Consider the following 22,363-nt stretch of genomic DNA (forward strand, 5'->3'; position numbering starts at 1 on the left):
TGGAATGTCAGATATCATTGTGAACACATCTTTCAAAACCATTTCAGTCATTAGGCTGTTCCATTAGGGAGGTGTAAACCACTTAGAATAAATAGGGAACAAATATTAATTTAATTTTCCTAATATTACATAATGAACCCTTATTGATAGAGAGCAGATTTTCAGTAAATTTCAAAATATAATTATGTAAATTTCATAATTTACATAAATATAAATATAATCTTTTCTGGAAAACTCTCACTAAAAATGTGATTCTCATAAGTTGAAGACACTGTTGTCAGATAAATAAGAATACTCGAATAAAATTATATAAGAATGGAAATATGTATTTTTATAAAGTGATATATTATGTATATGTAAATTTAAAATATTAAAAATATAAGAAGGAAAACTTTAAAATGTCTCATTAAAAGTTGTCCAAAAACCTTTTCTTTTTGGATCTTCTCATTAGAAATGTTGGAAATTTCTATTATTTACCTGTAACTGATAAGGAAATATACAATTAAGTCAAATTAGATGCTACACTCAACAAGTCTGATCCCAGGAGATGCTAAAGGTTTATAAAGCACTAATGGCAGAAAACTTCTGAAGGGAAATATTTACCTTTTTCTTTAATTTTGTCATACTTTCAGAAAAAAAATTTTTATTTTTGCACATAAACATCTTTCCAACTTGTAGAAGACCCTGTTCTACAGGAACATAGTTTTCAAAGGCCTATTTTTAACTTTTCTTCTATCACTTTATTCTTTTATCCAATAGCTCTTTAAATTTCTTAAATTTTGTTTTTTTAAGCTTTGATAAATGTTATTTTTGAAATTTATAAAGTGTGTTCCTAATCTATTGTGGATTATCAACCATATAAATCAGGAAAAATCTTAACATCTTTGAATGAAAAATTCTAATATTTAATTATGATCATTTTAGCATCTATTATCTGAATTGCTCAAATAGTGCTACATGTAATGCTTTAACAATGTTTTCATTTTATTATTTCCATGTTTCTAGCATGATTAACCTAATCATTTTGTGGGCTGTTATACAGCAATGAAAAACTTCGTTGGAAAAATATATGATTCCCAATTTAAAAGAAAATTTAATGACTTATATGATGGGGATAATGCTAGGGAAGGATCTTGCAATTTAACATTTGTAACCAATGTTTAAATAATTTCAACCAAATGTGTAAACCATACCATACTCTGATTTTCTCCTCATTTAGAAGTAATTCCTTTTTACCTTTTTCATATGTTTTGTTTTATTTTTGGTTACTCATCTCACCTACCTCTTAATATTGGATGTATCAGGTTCAAGTCCTTGGACCTCTTACTAATTTATATTCATCCTCAATGACTGCATTCAGTCTCAAGGTTTTAAGTGTTATTCATAAAATAAAATTTCCAAATTTTTGTTAACCTGCACTTCTCCCCTGGATTCAACTGGTATGTACAACATGTCCAGAATCAACCTCTCAGACTTCTACTTTTGGAGAAAATGAAGTAAAAGGAACCAGACTTACTCTCCTACCTAAAACTAACAAAAATTGACAAAATATATGGTTTAATAGACAGCCGACATCAGATTACAGGACAATGATCCATGAGAGAAAGGTAAACAAATCAAAAGTGAGCCCATTAACTGCACTAACAAAACATCCAGAGAGTTTCAAGGTCACACTGCAAGAAGTAGTAAGCCAGGCAGAGAGGAGCAGACCCCCTGAGTAGTAGAGGAAATGAAGCTGAAGGGTTAACTACTTAAGAGAAGCTGCATACAGAAAGAATTCCACAGACCTTCAGAGAGTTTCACTCAAGTACTCAATTTAATACTGATCAGTTTATGAGGAATCTACCTAGGGCTATGGCAAGAAAATATCTCTGTTATAACTATTCAATTGTGCTGTGGTAAAGCAGCTATACAAATATGTAAATTAGGGGACATGGATGTGTTCCCATAAAACAGGCTGAGGGCCAGATTTTGGTCAACAGTTGACTTCTGCGGTATATAAACTATATAGAAAGGTCTTGACACAGTAATATGGAATAAGTAGCCCAGACTAATCTTAGAAGCCCAGCAAATCTTTAAAAAAGACCCAAAGTGATAAATCTACTTCTAAGTAACTTTTGTCACAGAACAGAGCTTAAAACTATTTATAGGAATACAAAAATAGGCATATAGCACTCAACAAGGTGAAATTAACAAGTCAGCCACCTAATAAAAATTATCATGCATTCAAAAACATCAATTGCAATTAACTTAAAACTGATACAAATATGAACAAAAATGTTAAAAACAATTATTATAATCACAATCCATGTTTAAAAAGTAAGTAGAAACCCATTGGAAGATTAAAAAAAAATCCTCACTTCTCAAAAGAGGATGTACAATCCAATCAACAAATATATGAAAAAAATGTTCATCATCTCTAGTAATCAGAAAAATGCAAACCAAAACTAATCATCTCACTCCAGTCAGAATGGCAGCTATTATGAAGACAAACAATAATAAGCGTTGACAAGGATGTGGAAGAGGGCTGGGGATGTGGCTCAAGCAGTAGTGCGCTCGCCTGGCATGCGTGTGGCCCAGGTTCGATCCTCAGCACTACATACAAACAATGATGTTGTGTCCGCCAAAAACTGAAAAATAAATATTAAAATTCTCTCTTCTCTCTCTCTAAAAAAAAAAAAAAAAGAATGTGGGGGAAAAGGTGCACTCATACACTGCTGGTGGGACTGCAAATTGGTGAAGCCAATATGGAAAGCAGTATGGAGAGTCCTTGGAAATCTGGGAATGGAACCACCATTTGACCCAGCTATCTCTCTCCTTGGTCTATACCCAAAAGACTTTAAAACAGCATACTTCAGGGAAATAGCCACATCAATGTATATAGCAGCCCAATTCACAATAGCTAAATTGTGGAGCCAACCTAGATGCCCTTCAGTGGATGAATGAATTTTAAAAATGTGGCATATATACACAACGGAATATTACTCAAAAGAGAACAAAATCATGGCATTTGTAGGTAAATGGATTGCGCTGGAGAAGATAATGCTAAGTGAAGTTAGCCAATCCCCAAAAAACAAAATGCTGAATGTTTTCTCTGATATAAGGAGGCTGACTCATAGTAGGGTAGGGAAGGGGAACATGGGAGGAATAGATGAATTCTAGATAGGGCAGAGGTGTGGGAGGGAAAGGAGGGCGCAGGGGATTAGCAAGGATGGTGGAATGTGATAGATAGACATCATTATCCAAAGTACATGTATGAAGACACGAAGTGGTGTCAACATACTTTATATACAACCAGAGATACAAAAATTGTGCTATATACATGTAATAAAAATTATAATGCATTCCACTGTCATTTATGTGTTAAAAAAATTAAAAAATTATAACTTTTATTAAAAGCTATTTAAGTTCATAATAAACATAATTATAGATTATATTAACAGATTTTCAAATTTCAAATTTTTCAAATTTCAACAACAACAAAATTTCCTAATTGAACTTTTAGAGCTAAAACTACATCATTTGAGATGAAATATATGGGTTAATGGTAAATTAGATGTTGCCAAAGTAAAGAATAGTGAACTTAAAGACCCAGAATAATAACAATCCAAATCAAAACACAGAGGAGAAATACAGCTTTAAAAAATAAACAGAGTATTAGTGAGTAGGGGAAGATGGCAAGTATATATTTAATATATAATTTAAATATACATTTAACTGGGGTCCTTGAGGGAAAGTGTGGAAGACAGAAAAAACAATAAACTGAAAAAATAATGGAGAAAAATTTTCTAAATTTTACTAAAACTATAATCTCAAAGATCCAAGGATCTCAACAAACCCCACACACAAAACACATGAAGAAAACTACACAAGGGAACATCAAAATCAAATAGCTCAAAACCAGGAATGAAGGAAAACAATGAAAGTAAAAATTCAGTGAAGCAAAATCTTAAGTGTACTAAAAGAAATGTCAATCTAGAATTCTTTTTTAAAGAATATTTTTTTAGTTGTAGGTAGACACAATACCTTTATTTTATTTGTTTATTTTTATGTGGTGCCGGGGATTAAACCCAATGCCTCATATGTGCTAAGCAAGCACTCTACCACTGAGCTACAACCCTGGCTGTCAATGTAGAATTCTATACCCAGCAATAATAACTTTCAATAATAAGATAAAATACTTATCTAAATATATAAAAGGTAAAAGAACACATCACTAGCAGAGAAATGATGAAGGAAGAAAAGCTGAAAGAGATGATTCCAAATGAAAACATAAAGCTATACAAAGAAATAAAGAACACAAGAAATGGCAGTTTCACAGGTGTAAGATATGAGGTACAGTGAGTTTAACAACAGGTAATTTTCAAATTATTTAAATCTCTTTAAAAGACAATTGACTTTTTACTAACAACAATGTAACATTTTTGTGACATATATAAGATACATAAGCACAGCACAAAAATCAGGACAAAAGACATGAAAATGTATAATACTGCAATTTTCTTGTACATTATGTGAAATAGTATTCAACTGAAGATGTAACTCCAAATTAAAGATATAAATATAAGCTACCACTAAAATAACTTTAATGGGGGATGATAAAAGCCAATAAGTTATTAAAGGAGTAAAACTGAATCATAAAAATAAATAATCTAAAAGAAATTAAAAATAGAGAAAGAGTACATAAAACTAACAGAACAAACAGAACATGAATATCAATATGATAGATTTAAATCTAACCATATCAATTATCACATTAAATGTGAATGATCTAGATTGCCAAGAAAGAAGTTATATTGGCTAAAAAATAACAACTATATGCTGTCTGCTGTAAATGTGAAAACAGATTAGTAGTAAAAGAATAGAAAAACACACATTACACTAATCAAAAGAAAGCAGGAACAATTATATCAAAATTAAGGCAAGCCATATTTCAGATCAAAGAATATTATCATGATTAGGGCAGGTCATTTCACAATGATAAAAGGAGATGAATTTATCAAGAGGAAACAATAATCCTAAATGTTTATACATCTAAAAACAGAGCTTCAAATTATACAAAGCAAAACTTCTGCAAGGAGGAAAAGACAAATCTTTTTGGTATCAAGGGTTGAATTCAGGGGTGCTTAAACACATCCTCAGCAACAACCCTCACTTTTTAAAATATTTTATTTTATTTTTTAAAGAAAGAGTGTGTGTGTGAGAGAGAGAGAAAGAGAGAGAGAGAGAGAGAGAGAGAGAGAGAGAGAGAGAGAGAATTTTTTAATATTTATTTTTTAGTTCTTGGTGGACACAACATCTTTGTTTGTATGTGGTGCTGAGGATCAAACCCGGGCCGCACGCATGCCAGGCGAGCGCACTACCGCTTGAGCCACATCCCCAGCCCAAAAATATTTTATTTTGAGACAGAGTCTCACTAAAGTGCCAAGGCTGACTTTGAATTTGCCATCCTCCAACCTCAGCCTCCTGAGCCACTGGGATTACAGGCATGTGCCACCACACCCAGCCAAACCTGAGATTTCAACACCTTTTCCTTTATAATTTATAGAAAACAAAACAAATAATTAAAATATAAAAAACTTTAACACTACCAAGTCAACTTGGCTAATGAACATTTATAGAGCTTCCAACTCAAAAAGAGTAGAATGCATATTCTTTTCAAGTACATACGGAACATTTACCAGTACAGATCAAATCTAGGCCACAGAACAAGTCTGAATAAACTCAAAAGGATTTGAGGCATATCAAGTATGTTCACTAACCACAACAAAATTAAATTATGAATCAATAATAAAAAGAACTTTGAGAAACTCCTTAAATATTTGAAAATGAAATAACATACATATCTATAGCCAGGTTCAAAGAAGAAATGAAAAAGGAAATTAGAGAGTATTCAGAATATAAAAGCAGTATTTAGCGGAAAATTTATAGCACTAAACAATAGTACCAGAAAAAAAGTTCTCAGCTTCCACCCAAAAAAGGAATTAGCAGAATTACAAATAGAAAACAGAAAAATAATAACCTCAATTAAATCTAAAACTGATTTTTGAGATGATTTTTCTCATTTTTTTCCCATAAAACTGTTCTACACAGAATTCCACAGTTAATAATAAATTCATTTTTCTACTGCTTAGGCCAAAATCTTGAACCCCCACCCCCCCAACTCTTTTGCTCACTCTCCATCCAACCTAATCAGGATATGGTACTGGCTCCATCTTTAAAATACACACAAAATACTACCATTTTCTCACTACCTTCACATTTACTACCATGGTTCAATTCTCCTTTAAGAAAAAAAAAAAAGTTAGTTTGCTATTAAGAAAATACTGTACAATTTGTAAAGTCAGGGTTATTTATTAATAGTTAATACTACAGGCATGTGACACCATGTCTAGCTTAATAGTTTTTTCTTGATTTAAAATTCTAAGTTAACTTCATAGTGTTTATTAAAATTTGAGCCCTTTAGTATTTTCTCATGTTTTAAAACAACTGATATTAACAGAATCAGAGATACGTAAATACAAACTATACTTGCATATATTTTTTGAAAACATGCTGGTGGAAAATGACTCACTCGCCAAGGTTTTAATGCTAATACTTAATCATTTGTGTGATAATTTAAAGATTTAAAATATACAACAAATATGCATTCATATTTAATGGTTTGACTTTTCATATAGTCCTTTAGCTCTTCAAGTGTAAACATTAAGACAAGCTATAAAACATTTTCTTATTTTAAATAAGAATTTTATTTTTTTTTATTTTTATTTTTTAAAGATAGAGGAGAGAAGGAAAGAGAGAGAATTTTTTTTAATATTTATTTTTTAGTTTTTGGCGGACACAACATCATTGTTTATATGTGGAGCTGAGGATTGAACCCAGGCCACACGCATGCCAGGCGAGCGCGCTACCACTTGAGCCACATCCCCAGCCCTAAATAAGAATTTTAAAATTTAAAGCTTTTAAATTTTATTTTTCATAAATTTTAAATGGTACTACAGATTTTTATAGTGTTAGTAGTACATTAACTTTCAGCATCAATTCTAGTTGAGATTACAATTTCTCTGCTAAAGTGATAAAAGTCCATCCAGATTGCCACTGTTTAATATATTCTTTAGTATCAAAGTCCAGATAAAAGTCAAAATTCAAAACACTAAAACTTAAAAATAATTCAGCATAATGTGGAGTATCTGTATTTTAATTAAATATAAGAAAGTCCTTTATATAAAATTTTGTGTCTTGATGAACAGAAATGTTATCTTCTTCAATCATGTTTCTTCTCCAGGGATTCTTTAAGCTATCCTATGTAGTGTAATGTAGTAGTGTCCCTGTTCAGTTATTAGACTCTAATTTTTTAAACAAAAGAATTTTAAATTCTTATTCTTATTCCTCCCAGGAAGTTCATTTGTGCCATTGTCATCCACCTGAAAGGAACTCCTGGGCTGTACAAAAAGTAAACATTCCCCTTACACCTGTTCTCTCCACAGTTAAATTCTTTGATATACAAATAACATGTGCAATAACAATGCAGGGAGACTGCTAGTGAAACTATATAAACTGGGAAGATGAGTTCATCAACTTTTCCAGGATATTTTAGAAACAAAAATAATAACTAAAAAAATATATTTTTAAAACATCTAGTATTTTAGTATAGGAAGTCATTGAATAAATAGATTTCTAGCATATCTATATTGTGAATTTCTATGTCTCAGAAATGTTAATTTATACCAGAGTAAATATTTTTTAATAAATTGGATAAATGCACAAAATCACATAAGGATATCATATCCAAATCTCAGCTTATCTTCAAGTTTCAGGGTAATATAACTCTGTTCTGGAATCCTTATATCATTCACAAAAGTCTGCAAGAAAAAGAGAAAGAAGATGTTAGGTTACATATCAAGTATTATTTCTCATATTCCAGAAAACCTGATACTGAAAAAGTACATACTATTTGGTGGCTGACAGCTTCTGTATCATTAAGGTATGCCATGTATTCCGCAGCATGATAAAAGTATTTCATACTAAGCCCTTTTTCATTATTTCTGATAACAAAGAACCTGGTGCTGCCAAGATGAATTTAGGCACTTAGAATCATTTCTAATGATAATGCCAAGAAAAATTCTTAATATTCAGCTGGCAAAATGTAAAGGGTGAAATATATCATCAGGGCTTATGTCCCTAATTTTGGTTGTTTTGAAAAAGAATTTGTGAGGACTGACCTTTCGGTTCTTTTACTCTTAAAATTATTCCAAAAAGCAAAAAGAAAATTTACTCTTTTAAAAATAACTGAATAAACTCCTATTTTACAATTGTTACATGGGTTCTTTAGATTCTTTTATGAATCTAAGATGTATCCTGGGATCTTAGTGAATGATCTTTCCCATATGTTAAAATATTGATATTTCATGACCATGGTAATTATTTTATGTTTTCTCAATTACTTCTAACAATAATAAAAATAACCAAAATAATGGACAAAGAGTAACAGAAAATAATGTTTCCAAGGACAAAAAGAAAATAAGGCATTTCTTACACAGTCATTCAATAAGAAGAATCATGCAGTATTTTCCAGCAATAACCTGAACCAATTTGAATTTTAAAAGAAATTTTAACCATATTCTTCCTATATGTTATTCTTTTCCCCCACTTTGGTTCCAATGCTAATTTAATAGCGTTTGTAAATGGACATATGCTCAATATAAGTATCTATACAAAGATGACTAGAAGGAAAAAGATGATACAGAAATAAAACTAGTGGATTGATCTACTAATCAATGTTTTAGTATTATAGAAGAAAATGGCCATCCTGTCAAAATTATAAGGTGTTAAAGTTTAAAATACACCGTTTGACCATGCAAGAGCAAAAACAATTGAAATAATAAGCTAGAACCAATCAGAAATGTACTTGACATCTGGATTCAACATTTTTAAAATAGAAACATTTCAGGTGAATATATGACAAGCTGATGAGCAGTCATCTGCATTCAAAGAACATTAACCATTTTGTCTATTATGTACAATTAAAACCCTGGAGCATATGGAATACAAATTTGAGTTTGTTGTGCCAAATTATTTATTGAAATTTCAAGTTGTTCTTACTATCCTTTTCTTATATTTGTAAATTATTTGTAAAAAGACTTGAATATATATATAAATAAAATAAAAATAATCCACTGGACATTGATAATAAAAAGTGATGATTACTTTTCCTGGCATCACTGGAGTTGAAGACCTAGAAGTTACTAGAATTATATAGAGCACAGAACAAATGTTATACTTCATTGCCCAGAATGAAGATATTATATAAATACTTGACAAATTTCTTTAGTAAATTGAAACTTAAAGTTACTATATTCTTTCCTTTTTGATTCTTTTTTTTTTTTCCCATTCCACTTTATTCGAGATGGCCAATATAGCTTTTTTGAAAGGTTCCCTCCATAGTGAATAAGCTTAGAAGGGCCTTGAATGATGCATAGGAAAGTACATAAGAGTGTTATGTAATGTTACTATGGTCATATTCTCAAATGTCTGTGTATAATTAGCTCTTTGTAACATGTTATAAAATAACAATTTTATACCTATCAAGAAATTAGAAAAGATAGCAATTTTAATTCCAATCAGATAACAAGTGAATACCACTAAGACTCAATCACACATTAGCATGATTTCTAAATAATTTCAAATCAGAAGCTTCCAATATTATATATAGAAAAGTTAAAATGGTAACACAAAGAAAATTCAAAGGCTTCTTGGATTTATAAACTCTAATTTTAGGCTCATTCCAAAATAAACATTTCAGAGTGTTTTAAAACTCACATTTGGAGTTTACTAAAATAAGGTATAATTATAAACTAGAAAAGCTGTGAGAGATGAAGAAAACAAATAAAATATTAATGAAAATATTAATTTACTGATATTTGGTATGCAGGAAATAAACAACTAGCTACACTGTGTAAAAGAATGTAACAGTTTTGAGCCAATTTTATTAATGACAGCATCTAATAACATAAAACACCATGTTCACTCAAAAGGCATAAGATGACCCTTCTAAAGTTTAAGACTGCTCAACTCTCTTAAATATAAAGCACCTACAATGTGTTTAACATATGTACTAGGTGATTTTCAGGCATCATGAAACACAATTTTAACATGCTGTCACTTATGCTAGAAATACTCCTTAAGGTCTAAAAAGACTTAGGAAACAAGCCAGACACAAAGGTTCAGCTCACAAAAATGCAAGTGAAAACATCTGGGAGAAAATTATCTCCTAAAAGTCTAACATTACAAAAGAGAAATTTTCAAAGACAAGAGGGGAAAAATCATTTTAGTATATCAAATATGAAGCATATTAATAAATTTCACATGGAAAAAAATAAGTTTTGTTTCTGTGCCAACATCATTTAATCACACCATCATATACTATATTAATATTATGGGAAACTGAATATAGTGGCCAGAAGCACAATCTACACCTCAATCACTAGGACAGCTTTATCTTCTTCCCTAACCTTCTATACCTTCTAGTGTGACCATTCTCCACTTTGTATCACATTGGCCTAATGTGACATTTGGGGGAGAGGGAGAAAAGAGTAACAAAAGCCAGGACTGGAATGGACAGGATAGATCTGGCAGAAACCATGACATTTAACAAAGGGGTGAATGGTCCAGTACAAGGAGAAGGTAGGAAGAACCGAACACAAACAAGGGTTCCTACGGAAAGAGAGGCCGCATTGAATTTGCAGAAAAATGATCTATTAAAACATTAGCAACAGAACCAGTTTCAGCTTCCTCTCACTTATTATAACTACATTTTTAGTGAAATGTGGAAATAACAAAATATAAATTTAGTCCCTTGGAAGTAGCATGGAGAATAGAGTAAAAGGGAGTAGAAGTGGAAGTGAACATTTTTGAGTTTGGTTGGTAAGTGCTTCATTTTAAAATACAACAGTGTGTTCATTGAAAAATACATAGGCTACATGGTGCCAAACTTGTCTTAGTAGCTTTCTAAAACAATAATAGCAATAACTTTATATACTAAATATTTTCTATTTATGTTCTAACAAAGTTTTGAAATTAACTTATTTATCTCTTTACAACAAACTGTGAAGTACCATTTCATTGCTTCTATTTTTTTTAATAACTAAGGAAAAGAGAAATTAAATAGTTTGTCCAAGATTACATCACTAATAAAAATTAAAACTGGGCTATAACCACTTAGCATGCCCCCCAACTCCTGAAATTACTATTTCTAACTTGGTGCTCAAAATTCTAGAATTACACAAACATTAAGAGTGAACAATATGTAGATTACATAGTCTATATGCTTTATGAATAAAATAAATGATAGCTAGTAGTTCATAGAACTCTGACATTATTTGTCTACCATGTCCTTTGTGGCATGTTTTCAGCTGTTAATTAGGTAAGAGTAAATTTATCATTTGTACAATGCTTTAAGGTTCTATAATAAGCGCACACTCACATTGCACTATCACATTTAATTCTTGTAACAATACTACACAGCAGGAATTATCATTTCACTATTTTGGAGCTAAAACAAATTTTGTATTACACCTTCACTTTTCATAAACTTCAACTCTATGTTTTCACACACTTTAGGAGACAATACCAATTTACATGAAGAAGCCGAATATTGAAGAGATTACATGCTTTGTTCCAAGTGATACAACTAATAAATTACACATGAGATTAAATCTAAGTCCTAATTCCAAGTTTAAAACACAAAACTTGCTCTCTATAGGTGATTATCTTTCACAAAATTTTTGAGTATAATCAAATTACAGAAATGATAGCCTAGAAGTTCATATTTCATCTGATTTTTAAACAAACCCAACACTAAATAATTTTCACATTTGATCACAATATTTTTAAAGACTAAAAACCACCAATATAATTCTACTACATTATTTCACAAAATAATAATGTAAAGACACATAGGAACAGCCTTGTAGTCAAGATGAAACTTTCTAGGCTTAAATACAGAATTTATAACACTGAGGGCTGGGGTTGTTGCTCAGTGGTAGAGCACTTGCCTAGCATTTGTGAGGCACTGGGTTCAATCCTTAGCACCACATAAAAATACATAAATAATATAAAAGTATTATGTCCATCTACATCTAAAATATATATACAAAAGAATTTATAACACTGATAAAATATTAAAATATTCCATATATAAATGTAGATTATAATTTTGTGCCACTTTTTTGGGGGGTGGGAGTGCATGCTAGGTACCAAACCCGGGCTTCACACATGCGAGGCAAGATAAATTCCCATCCCAAAGTCCTTTGGATACAAAATTAATTCAATTCCATTTATAAAACATTGACTAAGTTCACATGCCATGCCTATGCTAGGCACTGTGGTTGTAATTACAGAAGCAAAGGCACATGAACTATTTAGGAGCTCATAATTAAACATAGAAACAGAGATATAAAAGCAGATTTAATACCAGGCTGATGAAACACTCAAAATAACAGATTAAAACAAAATTTTATGGGTACATAGAAGGAAAAAAGATATTTTAACAAATAGCTGGGAATTAAACTTGGTAACTTACATGCCTCATAGTTTAACAGTGTCTACCTTCTTTGCCCATCTCTACTTTAAACTTTAAGCATGTCAACAACATCAGAAGTTAATATTCATAAATACAAGAGACTTCTCTTTGATCCTTTCTGGAAGAGTAGAATTTGATTTTCTTCTAAAAATAAGTGAAACTTTTATAAATGGCAACACAGGCAAACTACTTAGTTGAAGAAAATCTAACAATATATTTGGAAAATTATTTGAAGAATGAAAGAATTATAGGAAGAAAAGAGGTATGGCAAGGGAAAGTGTGGGGCCACATATATGGAAAAGTGGCTAATGCCAAAAGTGAACAACTTCAGTCCAAACTTGAAGAATGCTGATTTAATTCTATGTGCTATGATGAAATATCAAAGGCTTGAATAAACCAACAGAACATGCTTATAAAAAAATTTGTCTCAAAGAACAAACAGAAAAATCCATTAATAGCAGACCAATTTAAGACCAGGAAAAAATATTTTACCTAATTTGCCAAATGTTTGCATGTTTATTCATATGAAGTTCAATACATATTTTGAAAAGCAGTAACAGCTTGAAGTAGTTGAGATTTAATTTCTGTTAAATTTATTTTAAGAATTTCAAGGGGCTAGGGATGCAGTTCAGTGGTGGAGTACTTGCCCAGCATGCCCCAAACCCTGTGTTCAATCCCCAGCATCACAAATACAAAAAGGAATTTCAAAAACACAGATATGAACAATATTATATCTGCTTATGTTAGCAAATGCATAAAAAATTAAAATAATTCAATACTTCAACATCCTCTTATATTCTACGGCTATTTATATTCTGCTAAATGAAGAAAGATCAAATGAAGAAATGAGAAAAAATTAATTGCAGTAACACAAAAGTATCTTAAAGTATAAAGCCAAAAAAGCAAGAAGAAAACAACGGTGCTTAGTTAATATTCTATACTTGTTAAGGTAAATGTTGTGTTTTACTTTGTTTTTGACCTTAGTATAAATATAAAAGGTCCTACACTATCTGGCCCCAAACCACTTTCCATCTTTATTTTCTAAAAAAGGAGCCGACAGGACTGGGATTGTGGCTCAGTGATAAAGTGCCTGACATGTGTGAGGTATTGAGTTTGATCCTCAGCATGACATAAAAATAAATAAATAAAATAAAGATAGTATGTCCATCTACAACTTAAAAAAATGAAAAATAAAAATAAAGTGAGCCCATATTTCTATGACCCCTTAGAGTATTTTCTGCATTCTTACTGCCATGACTTTATAATGTTTTCCCACCATTTTTTGCAGCCATATATAGTAAGATAAAGCTTAGTCCTCATCTTCCTAATGAAGTCTTTAACTGTCTTAATTCCTGTATCTATTAGTTTCTTGTGAACATGTGCTAATTTCATACTCTGTTACATGGCTCCCAAAATGTGATATGTCTAGCAAGTATTTACAAGTTAAATTCAAACTAAAGAAAAAGAAAATTTAATACAAATAGGAAATGCAATCCAATTTGTCTTCATATAATATTAAATGAATATTCAAACAAGACCAAATATAAACCTGTGAACTTACCCCATTTAGGCTGCCTAAATCTTTCACCAAATGCTCATCTGTAGAGGCATCATAATTGATTACAGCATGTTGCTTATCCACACTTCGAGACTGAAAGGAATTTTTCTTAAGTTAATAAATACAACAAAATACTAGAATAAATACCAAACAAAAGATGTTTGGCTAGTATCTAACGTTAATAGTATAATAGGTAAAATAGGAAAATACTGAAGTAAAGTGGTTTAAGTGTTATTATACAACACAAATTTACCATCACTCCCTGAAGACAAAAATAGCCAAATTTTTAAAATATTCTTTCTACAATTATGTTATAATTTTCAAAAAAATAAATCAGCTGACTTTGTTGGATATATCAAATTACAATCCTTTTATAATTTAAAAATGCTATAAGGAAATCATGTGAATTAGTGTTTTTTTATGTATCTTACTGCTAAAAAGTTTACTCTTTAAAAAAATTATACTCTCTATGTGTAATAAGAATTGTAATGCATTCCGCTGTCATATATAAATTAAAAAATTAAAAAATAATTTTTACTCAATACTAAAAATTATAAATTACATAAGGAATTTAAAGAAAAGGGAACATAAAGGGATAATTTTCTGAATAAAATTATTATCACTTAAAATGAGATTCTAAAACTGGTTCATGGGTGAGCTCTAAGAGTAAAAAAAAAAAAAAAAAAAAAAACTAAAAATGAGAGAAATTGCAATGACAAACTATGTTTTTTGAAAGTGGCTTTGAAGCGTCCTTTAAGATATACACACATACACACACCACAGCTTAGTGAGTTGTCTACAGATGGAAGTATCTGAACAATGTACTAAGAGCCTGTGAAAACTGTTACTGAAAGAAAGAATTTATCAGTAAAGGCACAGGAAGAGTCAGAGAACTGATGAATCTGAACTCAATAACCATTACAGAGCAACTGCACAAAACTTTGCATATAAAAGCAAAAGTGCTATCAAAACTGGGGAAGAGATATGACTTCCAGTTTCTAGCCTAATATGTGAAGAACTTGGAAGCCATCCTTTCAAACCTAACAGAAAGAAAAATGTTGAACAAAGTAAAAATCAAAATTAATCCTAAATCAGGCACAATGTCGCACACCTGTAATCCCAATGACCTAGGACGCTGAGGCAAGAGGACTGCAAGTTCAAAGCCAGCCTTAGCAACTTAGGTCCTAGGCCACTTAGTGAGAACCTGCAACAAAGATTGATTGATAGATAGATAGATAGATAGATAGATAAAATAAAAATTTTAAAAAAGGGCTGTGGCTGTGGCTAAGTAGTTAAGCACCTTGCGTTAAATTCCTGGAATAGGGGGGGAAAAATATCTTAGAATCTGAAGTAGTGGCACATGTCTCTAGTTCCAGCTAGTGAGGAGGCTGAGGTGGAAGGATAACTTGAGCTCATGAGTTCAGGACCTCCTTGTACAATAGAGCAAGATCCCCATCTCAAACAAAAATAAACAAAAAATCACCTTAGTTTCATCAGAGGGCAAACTACCATTAGATAGACAAGCAAATACAGAGAAAAAATAGCTTTCCAGGAGCAGAACTCACAGCTGGAAACAACAACTAGTAAGAAAACTTAAAGGTTAAGGAATTAATAGCTTAAAAACTGGAATTCTACACTCTGCTCTACCATTTCTTATTATGGCAGTAAATAAACAAACCCCTACAATAATAGAAAAGACATAAAACATAAGAGAACAACAGAGGCCACTGAATTGAGCCATCTTTCCAACTCTGGGTGTTCGGAAGAAAGGAAGATATTACATAGGATCAAGGGGAGAAAATCTTGTTTATTTATTTAATAAATAAAGTGGCAATTTTTTCAAGAGTAGTCTTATGAATTCACCTGTGTAACTCTTAAAATAGCCAATTTAAAGAAAGGCAAAATTTTGTATAACTCTGAGGGTCTCCTTCCGTTTCCATGCATTTTCCCTTCTCTCTCCCTTTCCCTCCCACCTCTCATCCCTGTTTAATGTTAATCTTCTTCTCATGCTCTTCGACCCTACTCTGTTCTTAGTTACTCTCCTTATATCAAAGAAGACATTTGGCATTTGTTTTTTAGGGATTGGCTAGCTTCACTTAGCATAATCTGCTCTAATGCCATCCATTTCCCTGTAAATTCTATGATTTTGTCATTTTTTAATACAAAAGTACATACAAGAGGAAGTGAGGGGAAGGGGAAAAGTAATACAAGGGGGACAAACGAATGTCAGTAGAGGGGGCAGAGAGAGAAGAGGGGAGGGGAGGGGAGGGGAGGGGTGATAGTAGAGGATAGGAAAGGCAGCAGAATACAACAGACACTAGTATGGCAATATGTAAATCAATGGATGTGTAACTGATGTGATTCTGCAATCTGTATATGGGGTAAAAATGGGAGCTCATAACCCACTTGAATCAAATTGTGAAATATGATATATCAAGAACTATGTAATGTTTTGAACAGCCAACAATAAAAAATTAAAAAAAAAAAAAAAGAAAGGCAAAATTTTTACATTTCAGTTATCAAATATATTCAAGGTATCAATTGTGGTTCAGTATCCACCACAAGAATTAGGGCAGAATAGCAAGATTATATAATATACTAGTCTAGTGAGTAATCAAGAAAAAGAGAGTATAAAGGATATGTTATTGCATCTAACCATATGAACAATAAAACCATTTTCATTTCCAGATGATCATATTCACATCTCCTCTAAATTAAACTAAATAGAGAGAAGGTATACTATAATTTTCACAACCCATTTAGATATTTCAATAAATACTTAATAATAATCATTCAGAAACAATTTAAATTTTAATAAAGACTGCTTACTTCATCAAGCCTCTGACACTAATGGAAAAACCTTAGCTGATCCAATTGTAAATCACAAAGATAATTTTTAAAAATTTGTTCTAATTTGTTATGACAGCGGAATGTGATTCAATTCATACAACACATATAGAGCACACTTTTTCATGTCTCTGGTTGTATACAAAGTGGAGTCACACCATTCATGTCTTCATACATATACTTAGGGTAACAATGTCCATCTCATTCCACCATCTTTTCTATTCCTATGCCCACTCCTTTCCTCTCCTTCCCCTTTGCCCTATCTAAAGTTCATCTATTCATCCCCATTATGAATCAGCATTCTTATATCAGAGAAAACATTTGGCATTTGGTTTTGGGGGATTGGCTTACTTCACTTAGCATTACATTCTCCAACTCCATCCATTTACCTACAAATGCCATGATTTTATTCACAAAGACAATCAATTTTGACAGGGCCTTTATTCCTGTCATAATATGCTTCTAGAAAGAATGAAAGGGCTGGGGTTCTAGCTCAGTGGTAGAGTGCTTGCCTTGCAAGAGTGACGCAGTGGGTTTGATCCTCAGCACCACATAAAAAAATAAATAAAGATATTGTGTCCATCTACAACTAAAAAAAAAAAAATTTAAATCTAAAACTATCCATTTACTGTCCACTTGCCATACTGTTCCTTACAAAAGTCTATGCCTCCTTCCTCTTGACTTTTACTTCTTATAAAGACCTTCTTCCCAAGGCTATGCAGTGTACTCTTTAAAGTGTGCCTTACTTTAAACTCCTCTTTGTTCTAAAGTTCTTCATAGATGGGTTATCTCCCATTATCTTCCTTTAACTCAAATTTGGCTTTTCCTCTTAGAAAACTAATTCCACTGCATTATTTTAATATGAATGTTACCCTTCTCCCAAATCCCACATCCTGGTTTTTTTGGTTTTGATTTGTTTTGTTTTTAAATGGGAGTCAAAAGTCTTCCAATTTACTATTGTGGCTTCCATATCATGACTTATCCCCTTCAATGAAAAACCCTTTACTTTTTTGTAATATAAAGGTCCAATTATATTACAGAGTTAGTGAGTGGTCAAGAAAAACTAAGGAAATAGTATGTTACTAACATAAAAACGGATACATTGACCAGTGAAACAGAATGAAGAGCCCAGGAATAAATCTGAAAATGTACAGTCAACTAGTTTTTGAGAATGGTACCAAGAGGACAAAAGGAAAAGATCATGACTTCAACAAATGGTGCTGGAAAAGTGGATTTCTACACACAGAAGAATGAAACTGCACCCTATTGTACATCATATGCAAAAACTGAACAGACTTAAATGTAAGTTAAGAAACTATAAAATTCTTAGAAGGGAATATAGGGGAGAAGGTCCTGGACATTCGCTTTGGCAATGATTTTTGAATATCATAACAATAGCTCAGGTCACAAAATCAAAAATAAATAAATGGGACCACAACACACTAAAAGTCTTCTCACAGCAAAGTAATCAATCAACAAAATGAAATGACAGTTTATGATTAGGAAAACATATTTGCAAACTATGTATTTGTTAAGAGGTTAATATTCAAACTTTAAAAAGAATTCATACAACTCAAAATGGAAACAGAACTCAATTAAAAAATGGGCTAAAGACTTGAATATGAATTTTTCCAAAAAAGACACAAAAATGGCCAACAGATATATGAAAAGGTGTTCAACATCATTAATCATTATGAAAATATAAATCAAAACCACTGAGACCACCGCCTCATATCCTTTAAGATATTGTCAAGGATGTGCGAAAAGAATCTGTATGTTGTTGGTAGGAATGTATTTTGCTATAGCCATATGGAAAATAGTGTGGAGGTTTCAAAAGAAATTAGAAATAGAACTAACATATGACCCAACAATTCTTCTGGGCTTATACCCAAAAGAAATGAAATCACTTATCAGAACATTTGGCCTTTGATTTTTGGGGATTGGCTTATTTTGCTCAGCATGATATTCTCCAATTCCATTCATTTACCTGCAAACGCCATGATTTTATTCTCTTTTAATGATGAGTATATTATGTATATATACCAGTTTCTTTTATCCATTTATCTACTGAAGGGCATCTAGGTTGATGCTGATCCATAATGGAGAGGGCGCGCATGGGAAAAATTGAGGAACTTTGATTGGGCAAAGGGGAGGGAAGAGAGGGAAGGGGTATGGGGGCAGGAAAGATGGTGGAATGAGATGGACATCATTACCCTAGGTACATGTATGACTACACATAGGGTGTGACGCTGCATCATGTACAACCAGAGAAATGAAAAGTGCTGCAATTGTATACAATGAATCAAAATGCATTCTGCTGTCATATATATGTAATTTAAATAAATAAATAAATTTTTAAAAATAAAAAATATGAAGTCACACACTATGCTCAAGACTCATAAGACTAATACTATTAAGATTAAACTAATAAGACTCATAAGACTAATACTGTTAAATTTCCCCTAGTTTATCCATAGATTTAATGGAATCCTAATAAAAATTCCAGCAGGAAAAAAAAAAAAAGAAATGAAATCACCACTTTGTAAAGATATCTGCATATTCATGTATATATATATTTAAAAGAATGAGCTCTTGACATTTGCCCCAACATGGATGATGAGCCATATTGGGGCTAAATGAAATAAGCCAGACACAGAAAAATATTACATGACTTTTACTCATATGTAGACTCTTAAACATGTACACACACACACCAAGAAAAAAAAAAAAAGTGGTTACCAAGGGCTGAAGACAGGGGCTAGAAGATGGGAAGATACCAGTCGGAGAATACAAAATAGTAGATATGTAAAATTAAATTAACATGTTTAGACACCTAATGCACAACATGAGGACTACGGGTAATTAAATTGTACTGTATATGAAATTCATTTTTAAATGAGTAGATTTTAGCTGCTCTTATCACAAAAACAGAAATATGGCTAACTATATTAGAGGATAAATACATTAATTACTATCTGCATATAACCTACACCATATGGTAAAACTTAAATATACATAATAGAACTTATTTTTTAAAAAAATATCAACAATTTCTATTCTCAAACTACTAGTAGGTATCATAATAAGCATATTTAAAAGAAGCAGTAAAACTAATATCCCTGAAGTATCCATGATTAAAATTCAAATTTACTACATGCTAGGCTAATTATACAAATTATTTACAAGTCTTATTTTTAAAATGTCTAATATGAAACCTCCTACTTAGAAATAAACTTTTCTATTTTGAGCTCTCAGTTATCAAAATGCAATCCTCAAGATGTAGAACTTATTTTTAGATAATGCAGGGATGGAAAATAATTGCACTCATAACTAGAGTTAAGAGACAGAGTCAGAAAGTTCAAATCTAAATACTATTTTTCTCTAAAAGAGTAGGAAAATATTTTATGCTAATTTCAAGTCCTGAGTAGACACAATACCTGCAACATGAGCTCACAGTCATCTCTTCCAACAAAAATCATTTCTCGTGGCAGCCTGTGGCGAGTGCCTCCACTGCTCACCAAAAACCAGGATGTTAAGCTCATTTTCTGCTTAGCTTCTAAGTCTTTGGCAAAGCTACGTCATCCTGCAGAGACAAGAAAAACATATATTTTGACATTTTTAGTTTTAGTATCTATTCACCAAAACCTGTACATAAGCATAAGAATAGAACTGCATTCATAAACAATATTATATAACAAATTTTCACCAGTGAAGTCAGTCCACTAAGAACTGAATTAAAAACAAAGAGATTAAGCCAGGCCTGGAGGGACACATCTATAGTCTCAGATGGTCAGGAGACTAAGACAAGAAGATTGCTTAAGCTCAAGAGTTCAAAACCAGCCTGGCAAACACAGTCAGACCATTGTCTTTTAAAGAGGGCAGGGGTTGAGGGGTGTGGGGAGGAGATAAAAGAGGGTCATTAAGTAGGTGGTCAACTAGTAAACACTTACACTCCTTGTTTTAGTCAACCAAAAGACCTGATAAGAACAATTTTAAGGAGGAAAAGCTTATTTTGGTGCTCATAGCTTCAGAGTTCTCATTGGAGGACTAATTCAGAGGACTCTATTCCTCAGGGCCCCACAGCAAGGCAGAACCTCATGGTAGAAGAGTGGCAGAGGAAAGTAGTAGGGGATATGGTTCCAGGAAGCAAAGAGAGAAACTTCATTTGTCAGATACAAAATATAAATACCCCGAAGTCATGCCCCCAGTGAACTACCTCCTCTAGCCACTCTTCACCTGCCTTCAGTTACCACTGCTTGGTGTAAGGCTCTCATAACCCAATCATTTCACCTCTAAATCTTCTTTTATTGTCTCAGACATAAGCTTTTGGGGGACCTCATCCAAATCATAACTCTCCTAAAAGGCTTTAGAATAGCTTATAAAGGTCTATAATCCTCATATAAATACTAACATTAGTACAATGTTAACATCAGAAATCAGCAATACTGTACAAATAAATGTCTTATCTATGAATGGTTTCACAAAATGAATGCACCTTATATCTGACTAAGAAGTAATTATGGATGCCAAAGAAATTGCTTCTTTGACTATCAAGTGTAGGACACTGAATTCAATTTCAAAAATATGCAATTTTAGTTGCTCTTTCCTCACACATATTTTACTTTCTTAATATATTTCCTTTTTGTTCTTGGAATCCTTTTATACTTAAAAAAAAAAAAAAGATGGACCCCTAAGAGTATTGAGTATAACACATATCCTCTTCCTGGAGACAACTACCATACTTAAGTATACAGTGTAAGTCTATGTGTATTTCTATTTAGTCATTAGAATATTAAAAAGATGTGACTCAAGAGTCAAGAATTAATAAAATTAACATTTTTTTCTGTTTTGATAAGGACATTCTTAAGGAAAATAGCCTTTAAAAAAACACATGTAAATATGTGTATTATCTCTATATTAAACTTACATATATATTTACCATATTAGAAAATAAATTAACTGATATTTAGTTCACTTTAAAGTTATAATAATGGACCAATTTCATTTAAAAATGCTAATATTTCTATGAAAACATAAACTATATACCAAAGCAAAAATAATTACAGTGAGAAGGATAGCAATATTTTCCACTTTGCAAATCTCTTTAATGTCTGGCTTAATAAAAGATTCCCATATATGCTTTGCCTTCATAGCACTGCAATCTATTGTTTATCCAGACATACATAAAGAAAACCTGGCTTCACAGCGATAAACAATTGGAATGGAGAGATGTATTTTAAGTCTTTTCAAATAATTATAGATTGTTTTTTAAAATACTGCATTGGAACTTTACAAGTGGTGGTTTTCTTGAAAGTTATTTGCAATATGGAATATGAATTTGCATCAAGGAACCTTTTATGCTGTTACATAAAATCTAC

The 22,363-nt window shown here is 31.7% G+C and overlaps 1 protein-coding gene across 9 annotated transcripts in view; it reads right to left on the minus strand.

Annotated features, from left to right (window-relative positions):
* Cep170 (centrosomal protein 170) overlaps positions 1-22,363 on the minus strand; it is a 127,824-nt gene that overhangs the window by 70,906 nt on the left and 34,555 nt on the right. For all 9 annotated transcript variants that reach the window (XM_071599980.1, XM_071599975.1, XM_071599974.1 and 6 more), the window contains exons 2-4: positions 20,423-20,568; positions 14,142-14,231; positions 7,781-7,862 (exon numbers count right to left, since the gene is read on the minus strand). In XM_071599980.1, coding sequence (XP_071456081.1) covers positions 7,781-7,862; positions 14,142-14,231; positions 20,423-20,527 — 277 coding nt within the window. In that variant the 5' untranslated portion in view covers positions 20,528-20,568. The remainder of the gene's footprint in view (positions 1-7,780; positions 7,863-14,141; positions 14,232-20,422; positions 20,569-22,363) is intronic.

The sequence above is a fragment of the Marmota flaviventris genome, chromosome 12 (assembly GCF_047511675.1).
Source record: "Marmota flaviventris isolate mMarFla1 chromosome 12, mMarFla1.hap1, whole genome shotgun sequence".
Classification (NCBI taxonomy): Eukaryota; Metazoa; Chordata; class Mammalia; order Rodentia; family Sciuridae; genus Marmota; species Marmota flaviventris.